General features: G+C 39.6%; 1 protein-coding gene across 3 annotated transcripts in view; it reads left to right on the top strand.

The window, feature by feature from the left end:
* The window catches only part of abca2 (ATP-binding cassette, sub-family A (ABC1), member 2), an 83498-nt gene that overhangs the window by 54253 nt on the left and 11643 nt on the right, over positions 1 to 17602 (top strand). For 2 of the 3 annotated variants that reach the window (XM_051664768.1, XM_051664766.1), the window contains exons 11-41: positions 309 to 437; positions 582 to 749; positions 1394 to 1490; positions 1618 to 1791; positions 2436 to 2538; positions 3124 to 3238; positions 3381 to 3571; positions 3752 to 3902; positions 5129 to 5333; positions 5682 to 5840; positions 5977 to 6157; positions 6305 to 6517; positions 6628 to 6824; positions 7261 to 7440; positions 7703 to 7878; positions 8299 to 8419; positions 8554 to 8835; positions 9893 to 10105; positions 10187 to 10289; positions 10796 to 11121; positions 11663 to 11876; positions 12292 to 12397; positions 13973 to 14084; positions 14773 to 14833; positions 14926 to 15100; positions 15211 to 15326; positions 15547 to 15694; positions 15787 to 15910; positions 16792 to 16924; positions 17010 to 17130; positions 17220 to 17398. In XM_051664768.1, coding sequence (XP_051520728.1) covers positions 309 to 437; positions 582 to 749; positions 1394 to 1490; positions 1618 to 1791; positions 2436 to 2538; positions 3124 to 3238; positions 3381 to 3571; positions 3752 to 3902; positions 5129 to 5333; positions 5682 to 5840; positions 5977 to 6157; positions 6305 to 6517; positions 6628 to 6824; positions 7261 to 7440; positions 7703 to 7878; positions 8299 to 8419; positions 8554 to 8835; positions 9893 to 10105; positions 10187 to 10289; positions 10796 to 11121; positions 11663 to 11876; positions 12292 to 12397; positions 13973 to 14084; positions 14773 to 14833; positions 14926 to 15100; positions 15211 to 15326; positions 15547 to 15694; positions 15787 to 15910; positions 16792 to 16924; positions 17010 to 17130; positions 17220 to 17398 — 4973 coding nt within the window. Of the gene's footprint in view, positions 1 to 308; positions 438 to 581; positions 750 to 1393; positions 1491 to 1617; positions 1792 to 2435; positions 2539 to 3123; positions 3239 to 3380; positions 3572 to 3751; positions 3903 to 5128; positions 5334 to 5681; positions 5841 to 5976; positions 6158 to 6304; positions 6518 to 6627; positions 6825 to 7260; positions 7441 to 7702; positions 7879 to 8298; positions 8420 to 8553; positions 8836 to 9892; positions 10106 to 10186; positions 10290 to 10795; positions 11122 to 11662; positions 11877 to 12291; positions 12398 to 13972; positions 14085 to 14772; positions 14834 to 14925; positions 15101 to 15210; positions 15327 to 15546; positions 15695 to 15786; positions 15911 to 16791; positions 16925 to 17009; positions 17131 to 17219; positions 17441 to 17602 lie in introns of all 3 variants that reach the window. The other variant, XM_051664772.1, reaches the window with a different exon arrangement.

Here is a 17602-nt window from a genome sequence, read left to right as displayed (position 1 = left end):
AAAATTGTAATCAGATTAGTTAATTTAAAATTGAATACATTACCTTTTTTGACTAAAAAGTAATTAGATTACAGTAACTAATTATTTTGTAATTAGATTACACCCAACACTGGTTATAGTATCTAGGGTCCCAGATCACATCCAGTATTGATTTAATAAATACAAAACACTTATTAATTCCCCCTTTATCCGGACTACCATATAAAACCTTTCACTTGTTATTTTAGAATTCAGTTTACCTTGGGAATGGGAGTTGTTTGAACACCTGGCAGTATTTAGGATTAGATTGTTTGACTTTCTTTCTGTAGGCCAATGAGACATTTGCGTTTGTTGGGAATGTAACTCACTACGCCCGTGTGTGGCTCAACATCTCCACTGAACTGAGGGCTTTCTTAGAGGAGGATAAATTGAACAATCACCTGGTGTGGTTTCAACAGGTAACATTCTGACTGAATATAGAATTATTAGATTAGATTAGATTATAAACTGAAGAGTTTGTTGTTTTAATAGCACATAATAGTGGTAATATATTAACCTTTTCTGTTGTGCATATGATTAAAATGCTTCTTATGTTGTCATAGTTTATTGCTGACCTGAAGAAGCACCACGAACTTCTGAATGGCTCGGACAGTGAGCTGTTGAACAGTTTGATGGAGGAGAACTTTACCTTGCCAAATACAACCACTCTCCTGGAGCAGCTCCACACCATTGATAATGCTGCCTGCGGCTGGACACACTTCATGTCAAAGGTCAAAAAGAGAGCTTGATTAATCTTTTTGCTAAAGTCGTTTGCACTGTTCATATTGCAACAAAACGGTTCCAAAAGTCCTACTTTTCAAAAGACTAGTGAAAATGATTTATTTTTTAGCATTTTTTAAATTTCATTATAAAAATCCTTATACATTAAACCATCACTATAACCATTTTTTTTATTTTTTTTATTGAATTTCAGAATTTCTAAGTATTTTGTATGACACTCTTTTGCTTTAATGACATCATGCTTTTGAGCTGGCATGCAAGTTTGTGCAAAACCTTGTATTCCATGTTATTCCAGCATTTTATGAAAATGTTCCAAAGAGCATCTTGTGTGCTTCAGATGAAGCAAGTAAATCTGACCTTTTGTACAAAGATGTTAACATTGTCAATGTCAAAAATGTGCTTATTTGATTAGTGACCAAGAAATATTACCAAATTTGTTTTATGTCATAATGTTTCTTTGTTTTAAATGTTTTAAAATCCTGAAACTTTGTTTATTTCCAGGTTTAAATTCGATTTTGAATTCCAGATTTTTAATGTAGTCTTATACCAGTACCTTTAGACCCCACTGAATGTATTTCAGATATTTGTTAATAACATGCCTTCTAAAAGCTGAATATGATTGTTGATGCCCCAGGTCAGTGTGGATATATTCAGAGGCTTCCCTGATGAAGAGAGCATTGTCAACTACACTCTGAGCCAGGCCTACCAGGACAATGTCTCAGTCTTTGCAAGTGAGTGATAATTGCATTGAAATTTATAAAGGTTTTTCCCCCACATCCATTCCCAATTTTCTTGATTAATTCAATCTTAGTTATGCTTTGTTAAATATAGCCATTGGTATGCTGTGTTTTTCTATAGGTGTGATATTCCAGACCAGTAAAGATGGCTCTCTGCCACCCCACGTAATGTATAAGATTCGACAGAACTCCAGCTTCACAGAGAAAACCAATGAAATCCGCCGAGCTTATTGGCGCCCAGGGCCAAACTCAGGCGGCAAATTCTACTTCCTTTATGGCTTTGTGTGGATCCAAGGTACGATGAGAGGACCTCTACTTTGAGAGGAACCTTTTATAAAGGCACACAGTATTTTGTATTCATTGTAAACTACTTTAACTGTGAGCACTTTAAAGTTTTGATATTATTGGCAGTGAAAGGACACAGAGTTTTATCCAGAGAGTGGCAGTCTGAAAAGCTTAGTGCACTGGTCAGGTGTACATAAAATAATAGCTTGGCGTCTCTGCAGGTGCTTTTATTTAAAGTGACAGTTCACCCAAAAATTGAAGTCTGTCATTATTTACTTACCCTCTTGTTTTTCAAATCCCATATGACTTTCTTCCGTGGAAGACAAAATAAGATATTTGGCAGGCAGGATGTCAGAGCCTGGCAGCATCAACATTCTTCAAAATTTCAAAAAAGTAATACAAGTTTGGAAAGACATGAGAATTCTAATTAAAAAATGTTTGGTGAACTGTCCCTTTAAGAGCTCTAAAAAGCGGAAAAGAGCAAAGGTTTACCTCAGTGCACCCACTAATGTGCCAACCCCAATCATGGTTGTAATGACTTTTTAACAGCTTTGGCTACAGTTTAATGCCTTGTTAATTGCCTAAGATGTGTTTACACTTAATGGAGCATTAATATCAGCAGTGTGAACACTGTTCTGCTTCCTCCTATCTTAGATATGATCGAGCGGGCAATCATTAATACATTTGTGGGCCATGATGTTGTGGATCCTGGAAACTATGTGCAGATGTTTCCCTATCCATGCTACACTAGAGACGAGTGAGCTTGCGCTTCACTTTTTCTGCATAAATTGTATACCTTTGGCACCGCAATTCAGGGTTAGCACTCGCAAAAACAATGCTAACCCGGAGGAAGCGATGCTAATGCCTTTGAAACGTTGCTTAACCAGGAGTTAAAAAAGCCAATAACTCAGGGTTAAGCATAGTGTAAAAAGTCCTTACTTGTTCTAGTGTCTTACCAAGCCTTTTGCTTCATGTTAAACACTGAATTATTCATTTGATGCATTTAGCATTTTAGGTGTTAGCATTGAAAATGAATGTGGTAACGATACCAGTGACGTATCAACTAGTGATCAGCTAGATAAAAAGCCCTTGCTAAAAAGACCAGATAAGATCAGTATGAATTTATATGTTGGTTTAGGCTGGTTTATTTGTTGGTGGACCAGCATAACCATGTTTTTACTTGCAAAAATGCTGCTTAACCAGCATGGTCTTTCTGGTGAAGTTGGTTGACCAAGGAAGTCCTGCTGATTAAGCTATTTTTAAAGCCTGGTGGGGGAATCGGCCCACCATCATGTAAAACACAACATATTCTGGTGTCCAATGCTGGTCTTTCCATGTGCAGTTTCCTGTTTGTGATCGAGCACATGATGCCTCTGTGTATGGTCATATCCTGGGTCTACTCAGTGGCCATGATGATCCAGCACATCGTAGCAGAAAAGGAGCACCGTTTGAAGGAGGTGAGAGACTGCAGATATTTAGTGGAGCCATTTCCATTCTTATTCTTCCTACTAAATAGTAAGTAATAAACTAGAGAGTGAGATGGTGGGTTAGGTTGCTGTGCTGATGGTGCTGTGATTGATGCTGAGTGTTTTCTCGCAGGTGATGAAGATGATGGGCTTGAATAACGCAGTGCACTGGGTGGCCTGGTTTATAACAGGCTTTGTGCAGCTTTCGATCTCAGTGACTGCTCTTACTGCCATACTGAAATATGGCAAAGTCCTCCTCCACAGTGATCCCTTTATCATCTGGCTCTTCCTTACAATCTACGCCATCGCCACCATCATGTTCTGGTTCTGGACCACTCTTGTGTTCAAAACAATACCCGATTTGTTATCTTTCATTGCTTGATTGCTTTGTATTTGCATTCTGTTTATGTTGGTTTTTGATAAACAGCAGTTTCAGAAGTGAAACACCTGTTTATCAAAGACCTGTTTATCAAAGACTACTCTCTCCTCTTTCCTCTCGTGAAGTTTCCTGGTGTCAGTGCTCTACTCTAAAGCCAAGCTGGCTTCTGCATGTGGAGGAATCATCTACTTTCTGAGTTATGTGCCCTACATGTATGTGGCCATAAGAGAAGAGGTGGCCCATGACAAGATCACTGCCTTTGAGAAGTGCATTGCGGTATGAAGACCTCCCATGAATCCACAAAGCATTCCAATAAATACTCTAAGGGGCCATTCACAATGGACATGTTCTTGCATTCAAAAACAGCTAGAAGCAGTGCAGAGGAATGAAATAGAAGAGAGGCATCTCAGAACAAGACTTTTAACTCAACAAAGCATTTTAAAAACACAGCGCTCATAGAACAAGACGCTTGTATAGCGCAGGTTTACATAGAAAAACTATTTAAATCTGTGCAAATGGAGGCAAGACTACCCTGTGTGAATGGCCCCTTAAAGGGATAGTTCACCCAAAAATGAAAATTCTCTCATCATTTACTTACCCTCATGCCATCCAAGATGCGTATGACTTTCTTTCTTCAGCTGAACACAAATAAAGACTTTTAGAAGAATATCTCAGCTCTATTGGTCCTTACAATGCAAGTGAATGATGTCCAGACCTTTGAAGCCCCAGAAATTACAGATCAATATTTAAGTCCTTTTTTACCATCAGTCTCCACTTTCACATTCTTCAAAATTTTGAAAGTGAAAGTGGAGATTTAAATTTAAAAAGGACTTAAATATTGATCTGTTTTTCACCCACACTTATCATGTGAGATGTTTAAATCTCGTCTTAAAACTCAGTTGTACTCGTTAGCTTATCCAGTGCAATGGGTTTCATAATTATTTGTAATACATTCTTTTTATTACTGTATGTATATTTGATTTTATGGTTGTAGTTTTGCCTTTTATTATCTTGATTGTACAGCACTTTGGTATACATCACAGGTTTTTAAGTGCTCTATAAATAAATTTGGTTTGATTTGATCATGTCACTTCTGATATGGATTTAACCACTGGAGTCTTATGGATTACTTTTATGTGGCCTTTATGTGATTTCTGGAGTTTCAAAGGTCTGGTCACCATCCATTTGCAATGTAAGGACCAACAGAGCTGAGATATTCTTCTAAAACTCTTTGTTTGTATTCTGCAGAATAAAGAAAGTTATACACATCTGAGATGGCATGAGGGTGACTAAATTATGGGAGAATTTACATTTTTGGTTGAACAAACCCTTTAATGTCTTCTAGTAATGGTTGATTGGTTTTTGTTTCTTCTTTTGAGAAATTCTTTCATTAAGTGAAGTGCCTTTTGAAACTATTTGAAAATTCATTATTGATGTTATTTTTAAATTTAGTCTTTATCTTTAGTCCTCATTGCTATGTAATATTCTCTCTGTGTCTGCAGTCTTTAATGTCTACCACAGCGTTTGGTCTGGGCTCTAAGTACTTTGCCTTATATGAAGTGGCTGGAGTGGGCATCCAGTGGCGCACTATCAACCAGTCACCTGTAGAAGGCGATGATTTTAACCTTTTGCTGTCCGTAATCATGCTCATCATTGATGCCATTGTGTATGGTGTGTTGACCTGGTACATAGAGGCTGTGCATCCAGGTAAGCTGTGGTGCTGGCACGAGTGTGTATTACATGTTTTTAAGGGCATTTCTTCAATATCAGCTCCATTTTGTTTAAAAGTTAGTTCATATCTAATAAAGTTTGCACTTCTATAATAAAATCCCAATATCTTTTCAACTTCATACAGTTGTTTTAAGTATATTTAAGCCTAATATAAAAATACATTGAACTGAAGTGTGTATTGTTGTATAGGATCATGTAATTGTTTAGCCTCAATTATGCTAACTAATAAGAAACTATACAGACATCTGTATGTGGCTTTATCATACCTGTTCTGTATATACTTCCGGATTCCATTGATTTTCTTAATGCTTTTATTTCCTTTAGGGATGTACGGGCTGCCCCGCCCATGGTACTTTCCCTTGCAGAAATCCTATTGGCTAGGTAGTGGGCGCATTGAGACATGGGATTGGCCGTGGGCCGGCGGCACCAGACTGAGTGTAATGGAAGAGGACCAGGCTTGTGCTATGGAACACAGACGCTCAGGTACATTTCATTCCACACTAATTACTTTATATTCTGAGATTGATTATGGACACATCTTGGGACTAGGGACAGTTCTGTACACTTTGTAGAGATATTTTAAAGCGTATTATTCAATTTATGTCTATTTGTTGCTCAGAGGAAACTCGTGGAATTGAAGAAGAGCCCAGTCACTTGCCACTGGTGGTGTGCATAGACAAACTCACCAAAGTCTACAAGAGTGGCAACAAACTGGCCCTGAACAAGCTGAGCCTAAACCTTCATGAGAACCAGGTTGTCTCCTTTTTGGGACACAACGGGGCTGGTAAAACCACCACAATGTGAGTGTGAGAAATAGTTGTGTTTTGTAACATACATTGAGGTGCAAATATTCACTAAGGATGACAATGGGACCCAGCCTACAGTTTGTGTATTAAATTGATGTTTCTTACACCAGATTGACTTACTTTCCCATTAATCTCTTGCAGGTCCATTCTCACTGGGCTGTTTCCGCCCACCTCTGGTTCTGCTACCATATATGGTCATGACATCCGCACAGAGATGGAGCGCATCAGGCAGAATCTGGGCATGTGCCCCCAGCACAACGTCTTGTTTGACAAGTTGAGTGTGGAGGAGCACCTTTGGTTTTACTCTCGGCTGAAGGGCATGGCCGAGGAAGACATCCGCAAGGAGATGGACAAGTGGGTTCACAAAAACATCTTGCCAGTTCAGAATTGGCTTTATTTTACCCACTCATACCTATACTCATGTTCATAAAGTTCATTCAGGTGGTGTGTGTTTGAATGTTTAGGATGATAGAGGATCTAGAGTTGTCCAATAAGCGCCACAGTCTGGTTCAGACACTGTCTGGAGGGATGAAGAGGAAGCTGTCAGTGGCTATCGCGTTTGTGGGTGGATCTCGGGCGGTGATTTTGGATGAACCCACAGCAGGAGTGGACCCGTATGCCCGTCGAGCCATCTGGGACCTCATCCTTAAATATAAGCAAGGTTGACCCTCTTATCACTACTTTTAGACAAAATACGGGTTGCTCACCTATGTCAGTTTTTGTCAGATTCCCATTTATTTGGAATTAATCAGTTTACTATTATAACTGTGTGTGTGTGTGTGTGTGTGTGTGTGTGTGTGGGCGGGTTTGGGTGGTTTACGAAGACATTTTTTTAGGTTACAAACTGGTAATTACAAGGGTATTATGCTATAAATGTGGTGTATGAGGACATTTCTAGTGTCCCCATATTTCAGATTGCTTAAATATACTAAACAATGTTTTTTTGAAAATGTAAAAATGTAGAACGTTTTTTGTGAGGGTTAGGTTTAGGGGATAGAATCTATAGTTTGTACAGTATAAAAATCATTATGTCTGTGGAGAGTCCTTATAAGGATAGCCGCACCAACATGTGTGTGTGTGTGTGTGTCTGTGAGTAGGCCGCACCATCCTACTCTCCACTCATCACATGGACGAGGCTGATCTGCTGGGGGACCGTATTGCCATCATCTCTCATGGGAAGCTCAAGTGCTGTGGTTCCCCACTGTTCCTCAAGAGCACATATGGAGATGGCTATAAACTCACCCTTGTCAAGAAACAGAGTGACTTACACACTGCAGGTAAATGTGTGGATATGTGTCTCCCTATTTGTGGTCTCCTTAATCGTAGAAAATTGTCCGCCCAATGGCAGATGGGGCTAGTGTTTGGTAAACCTGTTTTAAAACAGTCATTATTTGTTCTTTTTCCATTTGGTTACTCTAGTGGCACAGAAATTGCACACTTCACCTTTAAAATCAACTCCTTGTGTTAACTCTGCTCTTTTCCATCTCAATCAATCTCACACTCTCCGTGACCCAACATCATATTTCTGTCTGTTCTTAGATCAGTCAAGCCAGTCTCCATCATCTTCGATATCTCCATGTTCAGAGAGCAGAGTCACGCAGTTCATCTGTCAGTATGTGGCCTCCTGCCTGCTGGTGTCTGACTCCAACACTGAGCTCTCTTACATCCTGCCATCAGAGGCTGTAAAGAAAGGCTGTTTCGAGAGGCTGTTTCAGGTACACAAAAATTATAACACATTTGTGCACACACATTCTTATATGTTGTACAGCTGTAAAGAAACAACCTGATATCATCTCTATATATCTATAAGCTCTATCTTATTTGTTGAAAAGACAAGCATGTTGTGTTTTGGATACTTGCTTGCTGGTGTCCCTACCAGGCTTCTTGACTAGCTTAACCAGCAAGTCTTCAGTCAGCTTCATCAGAAATATTTGCTGATGAACAACATGGCTATGCTGGTTCACCAGCCAGACCAGCACCTAACCAGCATAAACAACAATGGACCAGCATGGAAATTCATGCTGAGTTAAGCTGGTCTTTATAACAGGGTTGACTTTATTTGGTCTGGGACTTGGTTTGGTAAAGGTTGGTCTGAGACTTGCTGAATAGCTAAAATGTAGGGTTTCTGTCCTCAGGCCCTGGAGCAGAGTTTGGATAACCTGGCCTTAACCAGCTTTGGTGTGATGGACACCACACTGGAGGAGGTCTTTCTGAAAGTATCAGAAGAGGATCTATCACTGGAAAACAGTGATGCAGGTGCTCGGATAAGACATTAATCTGTAAATTGAATACATCGAAAGCAATGAGATCAGCAATTTATATTTTACAGTTGATTGATGGATTGGTTCATATTTCCATTTATCTCCTTGTCTCTCTCTTTTTACTGTCAGATATGAAGGACTCTCCTGGAGGAACATCTGCAGGGAAGCCCTCTAATCTTCTTGGAGGGCCTCAGTGTGAGGGGGCTCCAGCTGGTGCTGTGATTCGGCCAGAGGTGGAGCTCAGTAACCTGATGGTGTGCTCCAGGCTGAGTCCAAGCCAGGCCTCCCTACAGTCTGGCTCCTCCCTGGGCTCAGTGAGAGGAGATGAGGGAGGCCTCTATGCTGACTTCTATGGAGACTACTGCCCACTGTTTGACAATGGCCAGGACCCGGACTCTGCCAGTCTCAGAGGTGAGGAAAGGAGGATATGAGTTAATATATTACATCTCAGGCATCTTTCTTTCTTTTCTTTCTTTTTTTTTTTTTTTTTGGATTTTTCTCCCCAATTTGGAATTCCCAATGTGTTCTAAGTCCTTGTGGTGGCGTAGTGGCTCGCCTCAATCCGGGTGGCGGAGGACAAATCTCAGTTGCCTCCACATCTGAGACTGTCAATCTGCACATCTTATCACATGGCTTGTTGAGCGTGTTACCATGGAGACCTAGCGTGCGTAGAGGCTTCACGCTATTCTCCGCGGCATCCACGCACAACTCGCCACACGCCCCATGAGAGCGAGAACCACATTACAGCGACCACGAGGAGGTTAACCAACGTGACTCTACCCACCCTAGCAACCAGGCCAATTGGTTGCTTAGGAAGCCTGGCTGGATTCACTCAGCATGCCCTGGATTCGAACTTGCGACTCCAGGTGTGGTAGTCAGCGTCTTTACTTGCTGAGCTACCCAGGCCCCCTCAGGCATCTTTCTTCATTAAATGAGAGTTCACCCAAAAATGATAATGTCCAAGCCTTCTCCATACAATGAAAGTGGATGGTGACCAGAGGCTTTCAAGCCCAAAAAAGACACAATAAAAGTCTTCTGAATGATATCTTTATGTGAGGACAATAGTTATTCACTGAAAATCTTGATTGACAGCCATGGTCACCATTAACTTGCTAGGACATTCTGTTTGATAATTCCTTTTGTGTTGCACAGAAGAAAAAAAACAGTGGTTTGAAACAACATAAGGGTGAGTAAATGATGACAGAATTTAAATTTTGGGTGAACTATCCCTTTAATAAGTTAGTTGGTAGTTGCATTGGTAGACTGAAAAGGAGCATGCTAGCAATCGGTTCTTATATGGTTAAATACTGTATTTAAAAGGCTTTTAGAATGAAGGTTTTCTCTGTTACTGCTTTTCCACTTCTGTGTGAGACAAGTACGTCCTTGAAGGGCCTGGAGGTAAAAGATAAAGCGCTTACCTTCTGCTGAGTGTAATATATACTGAACTCTCCATCTGTTTGTGCTCCAGATGAAAAGTCCTCTCCTGAGCCAGCCATACTGGAAGGTCAGGGCAGCTTTAAACTCGAGGGCTGGTGGCTCAAACTTCGCCAGTTTCATGGGCTGATAGTGAAAAGGTTTCACTGCGCTAAGAGGAACACAAAGGGCATTTTCTCCCAGATTCTGCTGCCTGCTTTCTTTGTCTGTGTAGCCATGACTGTAGCTCTGTCTGTTCCTGAGATTGGTAAGATTGAGAGAGGGCACCTTGATAACTAGGAATTTAGTTTGTACTGTCTTTTCTGATGGTCTTTCTTTGGTTCTGCAGGTGACCTTCCTCCCCTCATTCTGTCTCCATCGCAGTATCACAACTACACACAGCCTCGTGGAAACTTCATCCCTTATGCCAATGAAGACAGACTTCAGTACAGGTCAGACACAAGGTCAATTTACAGCATAGTAACACATGAAATACAGTGGAGTGTTTGAAAAATGTAAATGATCATATTGTTTTTATTATATATACTGTATTTGTTTTTCTAATAAGTTTATAATATTTAAGATGCTGCACTTTTTCTGGATTACTAATCAAATTTAAGCAAAGTTGTGACATTGATCATGTTAACTAATTTGTGCAAAATATTAGATTTATTTGGAACATTCTAAAATCATGGATTATCATGTTTTGCCAAAACAAAAGTCCATGCCAGTGTCCCCATGTGTTTGTAATATTATTATATGTAATATTATATTGCAATACCTGTATATAGTTATATTAGTAAAATGTGAAATAGAAATATTTTCACTGATGGTCTCAGACTTTTGGACCCCTCATTACCAGTTGGTTGCAATTATATTGATCTAGATTATATTTGTATTTAAATTACATTGATGACTCTGATCTCACTATCCATTTTGATCGTAACCTCTGCTCCAGGAGTAAAGTGTCTCCAGATGCCAGCCCACAGAAGATTGTTAACACCCTTCGTCTGCCATCTGGAGTGGGTGCAACTTGTGTATTGAAAACTCCCTTCAACAGCACTCTGGACCAACTGGCCCAAACCCTGAACCCTTATGCCAACAACTCCAAAACTCTGGCAGCCCGTTACTTTGACTCTATGTGCCTGGATTCCTTCACACAGGGTGTGCCTTTATCGAATTTTGTGCCCCCGCCACCCTCTCCTGCCCCCTCAGATGACCCAGAGGCACATTTTGAAGATGGGCTTTGGAACTTCACTGCCGCACCCCACACTACTGTCCGAGGTCAGAGATTACAGAATTAAATTTAAAAGAGCTCTTCGTATACATTTTCTAGTGATCATGACTGAAGCAATTCATGATCTGTTAATGATCGAATTATGAAGGAGAACATTATAACTGCATTTATCCATACACACAGTATAGACAAGCACATTTTCTGCATTTTTAAAGAGCCATTTCAGGTGGTGGAGCAATGCTGTTCAGTCCCAGCAAAGTATACCAGATCGCGAGATCAGATACATTTATAGTGAAAGAGTCTAAATGACAAAATATGAAAAGTAATTCAGATAAATGGTGTTTCATCCAGAATATAATTTCATGCACTTACTGTACCTCTGGAGATGATATCAGGAAAGATTGAAAATAATTCCTTAATATAAGGTGTGGCACATGCTGACTAAAAGTTAATCTGTGTATTTTGCTAGCATAATGGTGATTTTTCTAAAGCCTCATGAATGCCGAATGTCTTTTCCCATGAAGCTGTGTAATACAGATTCTTTCAGTCATTTAATAATGCAACTCTCTCCCTACTGTGCTTGTACAGAGATGGCAACATCTCCCCCCACACTGCCTCTGACCATACGGGAGCCAGTACGCTGCATCTGCTCCATGCAGGGCACGGGATTCTCCTGCCCCAGTGGAGTCGGGGGCCGGCCACCCCTCATGAAGGTAGTAACTGGAGACATCTTGGTGGACATCACAGGTCGAAACGTGTCAGAATATCTCCTCTACACCTCTGATCACCTGAGACTACACAGGTAACCTTCTGAAAGGATGTCAAAGGGATCATATCATAATAATTTTTTGTCATTTTTATTTTTCTCTGTGAGGTCCATTTTGTACCAAAGCAGTCATATTTGATTTTACATCAACATTCATACCCTACCTCTAACCTTAGAATCAATCGTTGTTTTGCTACTGTACCTTTAAGGCTTCTAAATAAATGGCCTCTTTGCATATGAAATCAGATACAGCACATGCGGGTTTGCTGTTGGGTTCAATATAGTTTGCGCTGCCCCATCCTTCAATTAAAACTTCTTTATACAAGTTACTGTACATGGTACATCAAGCACTTTCAAAACATACATTTGAAAAAATCTTGGAAAAAAAAATTCATGACCTCATTATCTTGTTTTGTTTTTTATTCTGTTTAATTATACTTCTATCCTGTAGGTATGGAGGCTTTACTGTAGGCAACATTCAGAAATCCGTTCCAGCATCCTTTGGGAGAAAGACGCCACCTATGGTGCGCAAAATAGCAGTGAGGCGATCCTCACAGGTAAGAGAGTATCTTTACCTTTTTATATACATTACATCCTTTCACTGATTTGTTTTTGTTTTTTTTGACCTTTTACATTTTATTAGATTTTTGTTTCAGGGATAGTTTTGTGTGTTTGTGTGTGTATATGTATGTGTGTGTGTATGTAAGTGTGTGTGTGTGTGTGTGTATATATATATATATATATATATATATATATATATATGTGTGTGTGTGTATATATATATATATATATATATATATATATATATATATATATATATATATATACACACACACATATATATATATATATATATATATATATACATATATATATATATATATATATATATATACACACACACACACACACAATAACCGAGCACTTTATATACTTTATTATGCTAATACTTGTTAGGGCCTCCCTTTGCTCTCAAAACAGCCTCAATTCTTCGTGGCATGGATTCCACAAGATGTTGGAAACATTCCTTTGAGATTATGGTCCATGTTGACATGATTGCATTACGCAATTTCTGCAGATTTGTCAGGTGCACATTCATGCTGCGAATCTTCCGTTCTACCACATCCCAAAGGTGTTCTATTGGATTCAGATCCGGTGATTGAAAGACCACTGAAGAACAGTGAACTCATTGTCATGTTCATGAAATTAGTTTGAGCTGAATTTTGCTTTGTGACATAGTGCATTATCATGTTGGAAGTAGCCATTTGAAGATTGGTAAATTGTGGCCATGAAGGGATGCACATGGTCAGCAACATTACTCAAATAGGCTGTGGCATTCAAGCATTGATTGATTGGTATTAACGGACCCAAAGTGTACCAAGAAAACATTCCCCACACGATTATACCACCGCCACCAGCCTGGACTGTTGACACAAAGCAGGTTGGGTCCATGGATTCATGCTTTTTTGACCCTATCATCTATGTGCCTCAGCAGAAATCGAGATTCATCAGACCAGGCTACATTTTTCAAGTCTTCAACTGTCCAGTTTTGGTGAGCCTGTGCCCACTGCAGCCTCAGCTTTCTGTTCTTGGCTGACAGAAGTTAAACCCAACGTGATTCCACATTTTGAGATGCTATTCTGCTCACTACAATTGTACAGAGTAGTTATAGCCTTTCTATCATCTCGAACAAGTCTGGGCATTCTCAGTTGACCTCTCTCATCAACAAGGTGTTTCCATCCACAGAACTGCTGCTCACTGTATAATTTTTTTGTTTTTGTTTTTGGCACCATTCTGAGTAAACTCTAGAGACTGTTGTGTGTGAAAATCCCAGGAGATCAGTAGTTACAGAAATACTCGAACAGCCCATCTGGCACCAACAATCATTCCACGGTCGAAATCAAGAGATCACATTTTTTCCCCATTCTGATGGTTGATGTAAACATTAACTGAAGCTCCTGACCTGTATCTGCATGAATTTATGCATTGCAATGCTGCCACACGATTGGCTGATTAGATATGCGCATGAATAAGTAGGTGTACAGGTGTTCGTAATAAATTGCTCAGTGAGAGTATATACAATATATAGCTAGTATTCCATTATTGTATTAATGTTTTCTCTTGCTCGTCAGGTGCTTTACAACAACAAAGGATATCACAGCATGCCTACTTACCTGAATGTCCTCAACAATGCCATCCTCAGAGCCAATCTGCCCAGTAGTAAAGGAAACCCTGCTGCATACGGTGAGAAACTGAGTTCACTGACTGAATTAGCTGCAGCTTACTAGCTAGTAGTGTTTACAAACATACGTCAATTCAACACATCGATTGACTGTTGTTTGATGTGTTTTCTCCAGAATCTAGTCTTTTTCACTGACTTCTTTTTAAGCCCTCTATATTTGATTGCAAGGATAGTTATATTTTTTTTTAAAAAAGCCTGAAAACAGGCTTGTGCACTATTTAGAATTGAATTGAGAATGCCTTATAAATTCAGTTACTGAATTTAAATTGAGGATGCAGAATTGTAATTCAGATTTTAGTTTAATGAAGTAGAATATATTGTAATCAATTTCATTTTTCAGTATGAATTACCCATAAACATGTTATTATATACAAAACATTTGAGGTATTTCCAGAAATATTAGATGGTTTATATTTACATTTATATATAATTTAATCAATTAACTTCCATTTTTGGGACTTTGGTGAAAAAAACACTTAATTTCCCTTCAGTCGAAGTTATCTGTTCTTGCTAATTTTGTTTTTGTGTTGGAAGTATCTTTGGATTGCAGTTCAGTGAATTCCACATTTCAATTAACATTTTAAATGAACATCCTGTGGAGCGTGGCCAGTTTAATTCAAATTCTAACTCATTAATTAAAAGGGAGCCATTCAGAATTTCTGAAAACCTTTGCAACCTGTACATTCACAGGCATCACAGTGACCAATCACCCCATGAACAGGACCAGTGCCAGTCTTTCTTTGGATTATCTGTATGTCTTACTCCTCTCTTCAATTTCTGTTCCAACCTTTAGAAACTAATTTCTTATGTCCGACTGCTCATCCGCTCTCCATTTCCTTCTAGGCTTCAGGGCACTGATGTAGTTATTGCCATCTTCATCATTGTGGCCATGTCCTTTGTGCCAGCTAGCTTCGTCGTCTTCCTGGTGGCAGAAAAGTCCACCAAGGCCAAGCACCTCCAGTTTGTCAGTGGATGTGATCCTGTTATCTACTGGCTGGCAAACTACATATGGGACATGGTAGGGTGAAGGAAACATTGTGTGCTACTTGCAGTCCATGCACAAACAAGCATGGTCCTGAGAGCTAAATTGGTTTACACTCAGATTTCAATTTGTTCTTTGTTTGCTAGCTAAACTACCTCGTTCCAGCCATGTGCTGTGTCCTAATTCTGTTTGTGTTCGACCTACCTGCGTACACGTCGCCTACAAATTTCCCAGCAGTGCTCTCTCTTTTCCTTCTTTATGGGTAAGCTCTTTCTCCATAAATACTCTGTCAATCATGCTTGGAGAAAAAAGAATATATCAGTAAACTCCATTTGGTTCAATCCTTGAAAATGCTACATAAAATGTGATTGATTTAACTGAGACTAGTGAAAAAGACTGTTTTTCTTAAATAATAAAAATGTTTAGGTTTTAGGTTTTGTTGTTTGTTTCCCCTCTCACTCGTCCTCGCACTCTTTCTCTAGCTGGTCTATAACCCCCATCATGTATCCAGCCTCTTTCTGGTTTGAGGTGCCCAGCACAGCATATGTTTTCCTCATAGTCATCAATCTCTTCATCGGCATCACAGCCACAGTAGCCACATTCCTCCTGCAGCTGTTCGAGCGTGACAAGGTACATCAGATAGAAATTCAATAAAACTATTGTTTCATTATTCAGTATTTTTTAAATTCAATCACTTATGTTTGTTGTTTTCTATATGACAGGATCTGAAGTTGGTGAACAGCTATCTGAAGTCCTGTTTCCTTATCTTCCCCAACTATAACCTGGGTCATGGATTGATGGAGATGGCCTATAATGAGTATATTAATGAGTATTACGCCAAGATAGGTGTGTTTGTGTGTTCTTTGTCTCAGAGCACTGTTCTGCCCTGTCAAGGCAAAACACGAAAACTAGACCTGAAAGTGAGAAAAAAAAGTTTAAAAAGTGTGGATTTTGTAGTTACTGCTATGTTTTATACTTCATTTTGAGAGTATTCAAACAATGTTTTTGAAACATGTCTGTCACAGGACATATTATTACATAAGGCTACGTCCACATTAATCCGGATACATTTGAAAACATCCACACTGGCTTTTCAAGCGTTTTCCAAAAGTTGCTCTTCTACACTGAAACAGATGAAAACTCTTAAATCCCCTTACTGCACATGCGACAAATTGCCATTCCATGTATGCTCTGAAACTCAATTGTCTTCATGTTCCGTCACTGGACAGCAATTCCAAGTAAACTTCTTGTCACCTTTGAAGGAATGCAATGTGAAGGTTGTACAAAGTAACATTTATCTTTAACAATGCTATCAAAGTGGATAGTAGGCACAACAATGAACCTACAACATGGGCCACCATGTTGATTGTTTTGGGTTGAATGGATCACATGACTGCATCACATGACAACAAATACATCATCATTTTCAGATATCTCCGTTTTCCCAGTCCACACTACAAAGCAAAGACGCGTTTTCAAATGTATCCACTTGGGAGAGCGTTTTCGAAAAGCTCAGTTTTCGCTGTCAAAAAACGCAGTCTCTCTGTGGACGGAAGGTCAAAATGTAGAGAAAATGGTGTGTTTTCAAACGAAACGTATTAGTGTGGACATGGTCTATGAGACCCGATTTTGGTCATAACTCAATTTTGACAAAAATGTGTAGTTTGTACCTTTTGCCACTGCACTGCAATTTTTCCATATGGCTAAAAGCTCTCTTTTCCCTGCAGGTCAGTTTGATAAGGTGAAGTCTCCATTTGAATGGGACATTGTGACACGAGGACTTGTGGCAATGACCATTGAAGGATTTGTTGGCTTTCTCATCACAATTCTGTGCCAGTACAACTTCCTCAGAAAAGCCCAGTGAGTGTGTTTTTAAATGTATGTGTACTCTTTGAAAGTTTAAAGTGAAAATGTTCTAAAGGTCACTGTTTATTTCTCAATGAAGGAGAGTGGCTGTCAGCAGTCAGCCAGTTGAAGATGATGATGTCGATGTGGCCTGTGAGAGACGCAGAGTGCTAAGAGGAGATGCTGACAATGACATGCTTAAGATTGACAACCTCACCAAGGTCAGACACTCCACTCACATTCATTCAGCTGTGACAATCCCTCTGTCCTCAAAAGACCTTATCTCCTTAGAGACTGCATCTCCTTACAGGTCTACAAGTCTCGCAAGATGGGCCGGATCCTGGCGGTGGACCGCTTGTGTCTGGGGGTCCGTCCTGGGGAGTGCTTTGGGCTACTGGGGGTGAACGGAGCAGGGAAGACCACCACCTTTAAAATGCTGACAGGAGATGAGAGCACAACAGGGGGAGAGGCTTTTATCCAAGGACAAAGGTGCAGCCCACCTCTGATGTCATAGCATAGTGATAATTAAAGGTGCCCTCAGTAATATTAATATTTATGAATATACACCTAGCGGCTTAGATGCAACATCACGCAGAAACAAAAGTTCTCTTTTACTGTTGTCATTGTAAAATTAGCCATTCGCACTCAGTTTGAAAGCATCTAGTTACAAGGGATTAATGAGATAAAACTAGT

Source organism: Myxocyprinus asiaticus, chromosome 3 (genome assembly GCF_019703515.2).
Source record: "Myxocyprinus asiaticus isolate MX2 ecotype Aquarium Trade chromosome 3, UBuf_Myxa_2, whole genome shotgun sequence".
NCBI classification, from domain to species: domain Eukaryota; kingdom Metazoa; phylum Chordata; class Actinopteri; order Cypriniformes; family Catostomidae; genus Myxocyprinus; species Myxocyprinus asiaticus.
The sequence above is the reverse complement of the archived record's forward strand: the minus strand, read 5'-3'. Positions and strand labels throughout refer to the sequence as shown.